Source organism: Phacochoerus africanus, chromosome 2 (genome assembly GCF_016906955.1).
Source record: "Phacochoerus africanus isolate WHEZ1 chromosome 2, ROS_Pafr_v1, whole genome shotgun sequence".
Taxonomy (NCBI): domain Eukaryota; kingdom Metazoa; phylum Chordata; class Mammalia; order Artiodactyla; family Suidae; genus Phacochoerus; species Phacochoerus africanus.
In genome coordinates, this window is record NC_062545.1 from 153,266,355 (window position 1) to 153,278,744 (window position 12,390).

The following is a 12,390-nucleotide window of genomic DNA, read 5'->3' on the forward strand; positions in this document are numbered from 1 at the left end:
ACTTTGACAATGTTTCCTGACAAAGTACAGTACATCTGACCAGCATGCCATAAAGATGTAGAAGCAAAGAACTTCATTTTCAGAGAATATCCTTAGGAGGATAACGGATTGGGGGCTGTTTTGTTCTTTTCATGTTACGTAGAAAACACTTGGCTCAGAAGTTCTTTTAATCACATTTTTATTACCATACTAAATACCTTGTTTCAGGTAACAATATGCAATTCCGTTTTCACTTTGCACCTCTCTTCCTACGCATCCATTTCAGCTGAACCGATCTGAAGTCAATTTCATCCCTAGCATTTAGAGATGAGGCCTTCGCAGTTCTAAGGAGAGAGAGAAACCACGCAAGAACCTAAGAGAAATAAGGCCTTGAAAACTCCCTACCTGAACAGACCCACGTTATGGGGTGAAACCAGAACCCTGGCTGAAATCTTCAAAGGAAAGAGGGTTAGCTGCAAAGTCTGGAGGAGTAAGATATACTTTCGTTCTGCTCTTTGGAATAGCACTGGCCCACTTACGGGTTATTTCTGAACAGCCTATCAGCAAAGGCATACTAGGCAAGTCAAAGGACCAAGTATTTTTTAACGACGTTTTTATAAGTCGGGTTATAAAGAGAGTGCCCATTTGAATACTGTCTTTGTTTAAGGGCAGCATGGACGATACAGCCCGGTGCTCTGTGCAAGGGTTCCGAAGACAGCGATAAACGATGATAAGCTGACTGCAGCATAAATCAACCTGGCAGAGTTGTTAGAACAGTGAAGATCTGCAAAATCCAGGCTGTGGCTTCACTTTCTTAGAGACAGCGTATTGGAGGATACCGGAAAGATCGCTTACCGTGGTGACATTTTTGCAAAGGCCTGGGCTGCTTTTGGGGTGGGGGGAGAGGGTTCAAGAAGACTATCAGCAAACCTTACCCCAGTCCCTGGGACTCCCCGCCTCTCTCCCCAACCAGCTCGCCCGCAGACTGCGGCAGGGAAGCCCCAGCGCCCGTAGGTGGCGCCCCACGTCTGTGCTTGTGCTCCTCGCCCGCGCTCTGGGCGCATCTCGGAAACCGGTGTGTCTACCCAGGTCGTTAGAGCCCAGAGCAGGCGTTTTAATAAATAAGCGCGAGGGCCAACGCGCTCCATCAGCCCCGAGGTTCAGAGGAGCAGACACAGAAACCCAGGCAGAGGGGCCTCTTTAATCCCTGCCCAAACCTGACATTTCCCAAACTGGAGGTTCCGGAAGCACAGCTTTTACACCATCAAGATCCCAAGATTTTTCTCTCCATCCCAGTCCTCATTTCTATTTCTTTCTTTCTTCTTCTTCTTCTTTTTTTTTTTTTTAAAGAAAATTGCTTTACCCATTAATTATGAAAGTGGTCACGCTCTTCAGGATTAAGACTTGGAGAGAATTTGTAAAAGAAAACAAAGACTCGAAAAGAAGAGGCGCGACCGGCTCTTTTGAGGTTGCCTAATTTTTAAGACAAGCGTCTGGGAGGATTTCGCTCTGGGTTTTTGGGTGAGAGCGGGCCCTGGGTGGTGCAGGGCACGGCGCGGGTGTGGGGCGCGGGTGCCCAGCCTGGGAGGGGGCAGTGCTCAGAGTCTTCAGGGCGTCCAGTCTGGAGACTGGAGGAGAGGCCGGGTCCGAGGATCCAGCAGATAGCAAGGCAGCAGCGGGCGCGCGGGACGGGAGGGTTCCTCCGAGGCTTCGGGCCCGGGTGCGCGGCAGACCCTGTGCGGGACAAGGGGCGGAGCGAGACGCCAAACATACCCGTGCGAAGCTCGAGACGTATGCTGTGCGGGGAGCGGAGTGCGGTGCGGGGCGCTGGCCGGCGCGGGAAAGAGACAGGGCAGGGCGGGGCGGGGCGGTTATTGGCCACGCGTGGGGAGAAGGGTCGCGCTCGGTGTCTCCTCCCGCCAGCTCCCGCTCATCTTCTCCTAGCAGAACAACTTCGCGGACAGCGGTGCTCGCTCATCATGGATGTTCCAGGTAAACCCAACCCGCCCCTGCCCTCAGCGATCCGCGCCTTCATTGCATTCGTGCGTAAATTTCAATGAGGACCGTGGCGAGTCTGCGTCTGGACGGAGAGAGAACGGGAGGAGAATATCGAAATCAATTTGTTCAGGGGCTGAGGAGGGAGGCTACCCATAGCGAAACAAGTTCTCTCGTCTTAGGGAGACTATATTAAGACTGTTGGAGGAGTTGTTCGGAGACTGTGGGCGGTGAGGGGAGAGGGTTTCTTTGCTTTTTGTTTCTCTGCTTGGTATTGGAATGATCTGTCTAGTTTAGTGCGGGAAGAAGGGGCCCGGGTAAAAGTGAAGACGGGAAAGGAAGTTGGCAGAAAGCTGCAGGGGCTGGCTCCTGTCCGGGAGAGAAAGAGCCCTGAGTCTGGAAACAAAAGCTGCAAGATAAGCAGGGCTTGGGGTTCCCACCGCTGGAATCCTCTGGTCCTGCGCCAGAGAGAGGGATCCGAGGGGCTTCTCTAAAAGGGCTCGCTTCTGTCAGGGGGACTTTGGAAGTGGATGCTTGGTTTTAGGATTTCTCCCTCTGGTTTTTGTTTTTTCCTCCTCTTAATCTTACTCACCCTAAGGAGCTTCGTGGGGATTTGCTCTTTGGGTGGAGAAAGGACAGGATTTTCACTAAAAGGATTATTTAAAAAAATCTCTAGATTGGAGACAGAGGAAGCAAGGGAAAGAAGAGAAAGGAAAAAAGGTTTATTGATGTGGCTTTAAAGAAAACGCCACTAAAATTAAAGCTATTAAGCCTTAGCGGATATTTTCTTTGCCCGTGTCTTGAGTCCTCTGCCTTCGGCTGAATGGGCCAGGGATGGCGTTGACCATGAGGGTCACTGACCAGACCGTTATTGTTGAGGCCCTGCGAATTGACAGCCCCTTTCCTGACCGCACCCCCGGCGCGCGCCGCCCGGGAGCCTTTGGGGAAGCCCTGGCCAGTGCGCCCTGGCGTTTCTTGGGACCTGTTGTGCCGATCCTGGAGAGGGGTGGCGGCGCGGTGGGCCAAGAGGGTGGTCTCCAGAGAGGGGGCTCGATCGCCTTAGGGACCTGCTCTCCGCTCCTTCTCCCCACACACCTTTGCCTCGCTCCCTAAGGGTTTGGGTTCTTTGCCCCGACAGGTCCGTTGGCGCTTTTCTTCTGAGGACGACCCTGGCCTTGACCATCAGAGCAGGGGACAAAGGCCAGAAGAGGCTCCCCCAGGTCCCGCGCATTCCTGTGCGCCCTCCCACCCTCCTCCAGCCCCCGCCCGCCGCCGCCCCCGCGCGCTGCCCCCGGAGCCCAGATGCCGGCTCCCGGCCGGGGCCCCCGCGAGCCGCAGCTGACCATGTCCGGGCGCCGGGGGGCGCTGCGCGAGCCGGCCGGCTGCGGCTCCGGCCTGGGGGCGGCGCTGGCCCTTCTGCTGCTGCTGCTGCCCGCCGGCTGCCCCGTGGGGGCGCAGAATGACACGGAGCCCATTGTGCTGGAGGGCAAGTGCCTGGTGGTGTGCGACTCCAGCCCATCGGCGGACGGCGCAGTCACCTCCTCCCTGGGCATCTCCGTACGCTCAGGTAGCGCCAAGGTGGCCTTCTCCGCCACGCGGAGCACCAACCACGAGCCGTCGGAGATGAGCAACCGCACCATGACCATCTACTTCGACCAGGTCAGCCGGCGGCCTTCCCCTGCCTCCTGCCTGGTGAGGGGAGGGCGGGAGCCTGGCGCGCGGGCTTGTCGCCGGCCTCCAGGTTCTTCCCTCCTCTCAACCCTGCCCTTCTCTCTTCTCCAGAAAACTCTCCTTTCACAATGTAGCTTTGAAATAACTAATCAGCTCAGTTGGCACTTGGGTGACTGAAAGTCCTGTAAAGCTAAGCGTCCTGCAGAGCTAAAAAGAGACCTGAAATAATTTCCCCAAAGGAAACCGCACGTTTTACTTTTCGCTGGGGTGAGGGCCGTCTCTTTTGGTGGGTGGGCTTCAGCCACTCCGCTGGCAGACTTAGAGACAAAGTGCATTTAAACCGCTCCTTGCTCAGCGCGGCGGGGCGTGGGGGGGAGGTCCCCGAAGGTCTCCGCCAAAGCTCAGAAAATATATACCTATTGCTTATTTTAGATAGAACTGGGGAAAGGATGCTTATCTTCACCACAAGCAAATGGGGAAATAGCAGGGATGGTTATATAGAAACAAAACAGGGTGGTTATGTAAATGCAATACATGGCAAATACAGTATATACAACATAACATGCAATTATAGCATAGCATTATGATATATGGTGTGGTTCTAAAAATAAATGAATAAATAAATAAATAAAGAGCAGTGACTTAAGTTGCCTTAGCGATTCAACCTCTTGCTCTGGGTTCAAAGCAGAAGGGTCTTAGATAGGATCAGCCCTTGGTGATCCCTTCTCTGGGTTCCTGATGCCAGAGTTTCCAAACTCTACCTCATCATTCCATTCCTTTGCCAAAATGCTTCCCACAAAATGGAGCTTTGGCCTTGCACACTTGAGTTCCCTTCTCTCTGTTAACCAACAGTCACACCTGAATCAGGATAAGTCTGCCCAAACCAAAGCCTCTTCTTAGACTCATGTTTCTATGACGTTTAATCATTGTTAAGTATTACATCTTTGAAACTGGGGAGTGGGAGTGTTGGAGGGAGTCTCTCTTTAATCTTATTTTTTTAAAAAGACACAAACATATTTATTTTTATTATGTCCAGCTAAAGCAGACAGCAGTGAATCAGCTTTTACAGCATTTTTATATCCATCCTTTCGTTTGAGTGTCAGGAACTCTGACGTAGGCAGGATAAGTAGTAGTAAGCTCTAATTTTATAGATCAGCAAACTGTGAGAGGGAAGATTTGATGATGTTTCTCTTGTTCCCCCTTACGGAGTAACTGAAACCCGGTTTTCTGGGGCTGGTGGGTGTTCTTTCCTCTACAGCAGGGCCTTGAATTTACCAGTTTCCTGAATTAAAAGCGGCGGTGACTGAGTTGAGACAGTGGAGTTGGGAGAAGCAGTCTAAGGGCTTGGGTGGAGGAGGCTTTGTTCTTTTTAAAAGCATCTTGAGGCAGCTGGAGAGCACTGCCTTGGTGACAGGGGGATGATGTTCTGTAGCACATCACCTTTAACAACAGAGCCAGGGTGTCTTTGAGCCCTGCAGTCCAGGGCTGAGGTGGTGCTCTGAGCCCCTTGAAGAAGCTGGTATGGCTCATTCCCCAAGTCACCCCTGCCCTTATCAGTGGCAGCCTTGCATGTCGACTTGGGGGTGGCCTGTTATCCATCCTGTTATTTGTTGTTGCTGTTGGATATTAGTTTTAAACGCCCAGAACACCAGGTGGGCCATGTTATTACTTTCACTGAGTTGTGCATTTGTGCATGAGGAGGAATGTGGGCAGGTCCAGGCAGAGGGGCCAGATTCCACCTTGAACATCTGAAAGGGAGTCTAATCATGTGGGAACCCTCCGCTATCCAGGTTCTGCTTTTGGCATCATCACCCCTCATCTGTCTTTTATTTGAGAACTAGCATCCGGAGGGTCATGTGATTTTGTGTCTTTTGTCATTATACTTGCAGGTTGAGGAGTTCCCACAGTTTGAGCTAAGCACACCCAAGCTGCCTTTCCACTGGCCCTTTAGTTTTTCAAGCTTCTTTGGATGATATCATAGACCAGCTTAGGGAGTGGACAGCACAGGGAAGAAAGTAAAGAAAAAGGGGCCCAGCTGATGTTTATGGACTGTGGCCCAGTAGCCATTACTGAGCATCTACTGTACTGTGGCGCAGGGGCCCTGCCTGGGGCTGGGAAACTTGGAGACAAGACCCTCACACAGTCTATCTTCTCCTGAAGCAAACACATTTGTCCCAAGCTTTATCTGACAGGAGTTGTCTCACTTACTGGGCCTCTTATTCCACAGGCCTTTCTGTACCCATTCAGGGTGGTGCTCTGTTTGGTCAAAGCTTCACATTCAAGTCCCTCAGCATCCCACAAAGCTCTGAACAGACTCAGTTCACAGTTTTAGTTACTGACCTCAGTTTTCTTCTGTTTCTTTCTCTCTGCCCTGTCCCAGCACCCACAGGTTGCATGCACACTTACAATGGGCATAAATAAAATATACTCTAAAGACATCCTTCTGAAGCTACACTCTATTAGAACCCTTTGGGAATCAATTTCTGCTGTAGGATGTTTAACTCCAGCACCTCCCTTCTGGGGCTCCCCGGCTCCCTGAGCAGGTGCTGCAAGCAGTTCTGCAGCTTTTAAAGGAGCCAGTGCTGGTGGCTTTGTGTGTCTGATGAAAACAGGCTGAGAAGGGGCTTGCTATGTGCATGCTGTATCCCCTCTTCTCTTCCAGGTCTTGGTAAACATTGGCAACCATTTCGATCTCGCTTCCAGTATATTTGTAGCCCCCAGAAAAGGGATTTATAGCTTCAGCTTCCATGTGGTCAAAGTGTACAACAGACAAACCATCCAGGTGGGTCACCTTGACAACTGGACTCTTTGGGCTTTGGAGGAAAGAGACCCCATGGCTGCATGGCCTGTCACAGCCTCTGGGAGGTTGGGGTGAGCTGGGGAGGGGGACAAGAGAGGGGGCCGACAGGGGCCTGGGAACCAGCCCAGTCCTCTGGGTCAGCCCTGGCGTGATGCCATGGCCAGGATAGGGGTGGGGAGACAAGAAAAAGAAGATGGAGGTAGGGTCCTTCGTAGTCTGCTGAACTTTACCTTCTCTCTGTGTTGCAGGTCAGCTTAATGCAGAACGGCTACCCAGTGATCTCCGCATTTGCAGGGGACCAGGACGTCACCAGAGAAGCTGCCAGCAACGGTGTCCTGCTGCTGATGGAAAGGGAGGACAAAGTGCACCTCAAACTGGAGAGGGGCAACCTCATGGGCGGCTGGAAGTACTCCACGTTTTCTGGCTTCTTGGTTTTCCCTCTATAAATGCACAGCACCCCTGGCTGGTGGGGAAGTTGTCCCATGGACCCAGGAATCCACCCTTCCTAATACCCCGCATTTGAACTTGCCAGAACAGGACAACTTCTTTCCCACCTCCTCCATCAAACTGTTGCGGTAGCAGAGTGATTACCTTCTGAACCTCCAGTATTTTCTTCCAAGATTGACCATGCCTCGGGAACCTGACCTCTAATTAGTTTTAGATGACAAGGTCTTAAGGAGAAATGAAATTATCGATCTGAGCAATTTGTACCTGTGATTGTAAAGTCAATATCGGATTTTATTGTTGGGACCATTGACTTTTCTTCTTCGGTTTGTACATGGTATTGTTGTCCCCAACCCCCACGTGAGGAGTGCCGCTGACCCCTGACCCCGGGATGGATTGCAGGCTGCAGGCTGGGCTCCAAGCAACAATCAAGAGCCCAGCAGGTCCCCGCTTGCCCGCCAGTCCTTGAAACCTGTTCTCCGTATGTCTGTTCAGCCTTAAGAAAAAGAATGGCTTCACTTTCCTGCTGTGTTCCACCCACCCCACCCACCCCACCCACCCCTGTGGGTGGATGGGAGGACTGGGGAGGGGAAAGGGGACATTATGTCAAGAAGTGCTTTATCCGGAGAAGCAAATTTTGCACGATTGGACCGCAGCTCATGTTTTGTATTGTTTATGTATTTGTGTGAATTTTTCCCTCCAAGAAGCTTTACTTTTCTTCTCACACTCAGCTCTCCCTTCGTTCCTTTCCTTTTATCTTTTGTGCTGGGGTGGGGAGAGAAAATGCGTGTTGAATTCCTGGAGGAGACCAAACAACACAAAACAAAAAATCAAAAAATACTTGTCTATTTTGTGTTGGATGAGACCAAATCAAACAAAAGTTACCTGTATGTCAAAGTAAAAATGACAAATGGACATTCCTGCTTATTCTTTCAAAGAGATTCTCTCAGATGCACTTTTAGGACTAACAACCTGGATTTTTTTTTTTTTTTTTAATTGACATTCTGGAATACTTTAAAAGCCTGATGTTCCTGGGTGGCCTGAATCATGTCAGAAGAGAATGGAAGCTGTGATGACCAAGTCCCCAATGTCATAGTGGTTTCTTTGCCGAATGCACCTGGGTTTTCCAGGCAGCTTGTTTTTGTTCATTTGGATCCACTTCTGGGTGAGCACACTGCCGTGAGGCACCTCAGAGTCCAGGGACCAACCAGCTCCTCTGCCCCAGGATCCTCTTCTGATCTGCCTCGGGCAGAGGGTGTGGACCTTCCCCTGGGAGCACCTGGCTGGTGGCCACCTGGAAATCATAGTGGTTGAAGGTATTGGCAGAGGTGTCCTGCAGGCATTTCCCCCATCCTTCTTATTTGGCACCTTGTACATCAGTATTTATTAAGACACAGCTGAGAGTTGATGGGTGCAGGATTCATACGCCAAGGAAATGGCACTGATTCCAAAGCAATCAAAGAAGAGACCTCAAACCAGATGTTAATTTGTCCTTTGTGTAACAATGTAACCAAAATATTGATGATAAAAAATCATAATTTAAGATTCAGAATAAATGGGTTTGATGTCTGGCTTGTTTTCTCCCTTCACGTTGTCTCCCAACTCCCAAAAGTCAATGTGTAAATAAAGGCCAGGGACCAAGGGTGTGGGGAAATTAGACGCATACTGTGAATTCTGTGGAAAAATACACAGAAAAACGCAGACACACAAAGACCTCACTGTGGGGCTAGACAGATGTATATAGCACTTAAATATATGTTTTTCACACAGATTTTGGGGGGTATCATGTGAAAAAGATAGCATTCAGAAGGCCTTATGAAGAGGCAGTCTGCTTTCATCATATTTAATCTTTGATGTGGTGCAAGGTCCAATCCACTATTTTAGTCAGAGGACACAGATACACAAGAAACTGACCTTTGAAAAGAGCATCTGTTTTTTCTAAGATACATATGAGGGTGGAGGAGCATTGGGTTTCATTTTCAAGTAAGAAATGCAGTGGGGATTCTTAACCTGGAAAAAATATATTTGGGCAAATGGTCTAAGTTTTACTAGCATTATGAGAGAAGCATGACAGGATATCAAATTTAATTTGAATCTGAATTTTGTGAGGGAAAAAAATCAAAAAGCATTTGGGGTATTTTGGTTCTGTGATTAGAAGACAAATTTCTTTCTTTCTTTCTTTCTTTCTTTCTTTTTTTTTTGTCTTTTGTCTTTTTAGAGCCGCACCCATGGCATATAGAGGTTCCCAGGCTAGGGTTAGAAACGGAGCTGTAGCCACCAGCCTATGCCAGAGCCACGGCAACACCAGATCCTTAACCCACTGAGCAAGGCCAGAGATAGAACCCGCAACCTCATGGTTCCTAGTCAGATTCGTTTCTGCTGCGCCACAATGGGAACTCCTAGAAGACATATTTCTGAGCAGAAACAGTGTTTACTAATGCTGGTAGCATAATAATATTTGGCTCTGTTTTATTGCTCTTAGTTATTAGGTCCTCTTTCCCTCATTTCCTTAACCTCCTGTGCAATTTAAAACAAAGAGTAAACAGTCTTCTGTAGGAGACAGGATAGCATATCAGAGACTGAAAGATATGTGAGTTGTTATTTTTATCACTTACTAACTGGTAATACACATTTCTTCCTGGTTACAAATTTATTACATACAGGTTATCATTTGGGCATGCTGTCTAATAAATAAGTTATTACATCGATCTACCTTAAAATAAGGGTATTTCAGGAGTTGATTTTATATTAGGAAGTGGATGCCAAAAACTCCATTAGGAAGAAGCCAGGACATTAGTGTTTCTGCAGTTGTTGATCATCTTCTGCTGCTTCTCCTGCCAAGGTTCTGTCTGGCTGAGGATCTCTGAGGGAGATGAAGCTTCTGTGTATGAGCTACCAAATTATATAGGTCAGATCAAAACTTGAAATATAACTTTCTTTAATTGGAAAAAAAATGACATTTATAGTATTTGCAGCCCAGTTTGAGCAGCCCCATCTCTGAGCCACAGTTTTTCTTCTATGACCCGCAAGGCCAAAGTGAGGGTCACACAGAAGTGTCTAAATTATAAGGAACCATGATAGAGGTATTATATGGTAGAGAAGGAGTTTCCATCAACATGCAATTGCTGAAAAATATTTTAAATAAATGCCCAATAGGAGGACATTTATTTATTTATTTATTTATTATTTTGCTCATTAGGGCTGCACCCACTGCATATGGAGGTTCCCAGGCCAGGGGTTGAATCAGAGATGCAGCTGATGGCCTAGCCACAGCCACAGCAATGTGGGATCCAAGCCGTGTTTGTGACCTACACCACAGCTCATGGCAACGTCAGATCCTTAACCCACTGAGCAAGGCCAGGGATGGAACCCTCATCCTCACGGATCCTAGTTGGGATCGTTAACCACTGAGCCACGAAGGGAACTCCCAGGAGGACATTTAAATAGGAAAAGTAATTTTCCATATTCTCAAGTAGACTTTTAAAATTAGAGCACTATATTGAAGTATAAGTTGATTTTTAAAATTGATGATATTTGATAATATCAAAATCTATACATTTTCTTTTCCTTTTTTTTTTTGGGGGGTCTTTTGTCTTTTTAGGGCTGCATCTGCAGCATATGGAGGTTCCCAGGCTAAGGGCCTAATTGGAGCTGTTGCTGTCAGCCTATGCCATAGCCACAGCAATGCCAGATCCGAGCCACGTCTGCAACCTACACCACAGCTCATGGCAACGCCAGATCCTTAACCTACTGAACGAGACCAGGGATTGAACCCGAAACCTCATGGTTCCTAGCTGGATTCCTTTTTGCTGCGCCAAGACGGGAACTCCAAAATCTATACATTTTCATATCAGTTCAGTTCTCAGTTTTGTTATTTGACTATCTGTGGTGGCTCAAGCCAATCTTTCTGTTTCAGTGTGTAAACAACATTTTATTTTTAAAAAGGCAATTCATATTTTTAACACAAGTTAAAAAAATGAGGTTCCAATATTATGACATTATATAGTAAGCTGCTCTAGTTGATAATGTTAATGGTACTAAGCTGTAAATTCCTTCAAAACAATACTATTTTTTTAAAACTCAACATATACTCTAATTTAAAACATAATCCTGATAATTCAATTCTAGGTCTTGAGAAACTGTGATTAACACCTGTAATTCCTGAGCCTTATTTGCATACTTATATTTTTTGATTAATGGATTTATGTATGATGAAATTATTTACATTTTTAAAGATTATGTTTACTGTGACTGCCCAGAGCAAAGGCGATAAAAAACAAACAAACAAAGAAAAAACAAAACCTTTTTGGAGATTGTCATGAAAACTTATGGAACCCTATAGAGATTACACAGATTTAATTGTTTGGGAAAAAAGTTTTAGCCAAATCTAGTTATATCAGGCATCAGAAGAGTTAGAAAAAATATACAAGGCCAACCTAAACTTTTACTGCATCCTTAATTTTGTTTGATATTTATCAAGGAAATTGTTGCCAAATTCACACACTCAGTAACTATTATATACAGGTGGTTTGCCTGTAGATACATGAACATATACACCTGATTTGCAGCATAGTGATATAAAATACATATGTTGGCTACATTCTCCTGAGTCTAAATATGTGAGAGGAAGATTTGATGAATCACTTTATACAAGCATAACAAAAGCATGGGTTTCTCCCGCATGCCTCATATATAGCAAAAGAGCAAAGAATGTTCTGTCAATTTGTGACCCCATAATTTTGCAGTCTTTTATAAGGAAATAAATATTGCAATAAGATAATGTTGCTGTAAATAAATAGTTAATGTTTCTGTTTCTACAGCATATAACAATCTACTGCATAGATGCTGTTGAATGAAAGGCACTGTTACATTATATTTAAGATAGTGTAAATAAATGTTGGAACTCGTAGAAGCAGGTTATACTGACTCACTCTAAAGGGTTTGCTGTGCACTCTGTACAAACACTTATAAAAAATGTAAAACTAGACTAACCATAGAACTGCAATGGATTTGGACCCATTTGCCTTGCTTATGTAGAAATTTACTTATCACTGGAACTCTATTTCTAAAGCTGGCACTTCGCTACTAAAATGGGATTTACAAACACTTTAAAATTTAAGATAAGAGCCTATAAATTCTCATGACACTCTTAAAATTAATTTTCTTGGTATTTAAGGAGCAAGCACAGCAAACCTACTGAAGTGAGTTAAAATAAATTTCCATTTTGGTCCTATGGTTTTACATTTTTTGTACTCTGAATGTGTGTGTGTGTGTGTCTGATCCACTGTGAAGATGTTAACTGCTGGTAGCCGCATTCATTACTTAAGTCTGTTTATGCATTTGCCTAGATTTTTAAAACATTATTTTTGCAAATAGATTTCATCAGATTGTATGCTTACTGGTTTCACAGATGGAAAGCTACGATTCGTTCACATTTAGATATTTCAAAAGTCTGTATGTTACAAAACTGTCCGTGATGTGACGGTCACATTCAGCCTTTA

The 12,390-nt window shown here is 46.4% G+C and overlaps 1 protein-coding gene across 1 annotated transcript; it reads left to right on the forward strand.

Annotated features, from left to right (window-relative positions):
• The first annotated feature begins 1,874 nt into the window (after positions 1–1,874).
• On the forward strand, positions 1,875–8,461 carry CBLN2 (cerebellin 2 precursor). Its single transcript, XM_047766968.1, has 4 exons — positions 1,875–1,971; positions 3,113–3,633; positions 6,308–6,427; positions 6,694–8,461. Exons 2-4 carry the CDS (start codon positions 3,277–3,279, stop codon positions 6,889–6,891), a joined length of 675 nt encoding a protein of 224 aa, XP_047622924.1. The 5' UTR covers positions 1,875–1,971; positions 3,113–3,276; the 3' UTR covers positions 6,892–8,461.
• The last annotated feature ends 3,929 nt before the right edge of the window (positions 8,462–12,390 follow it).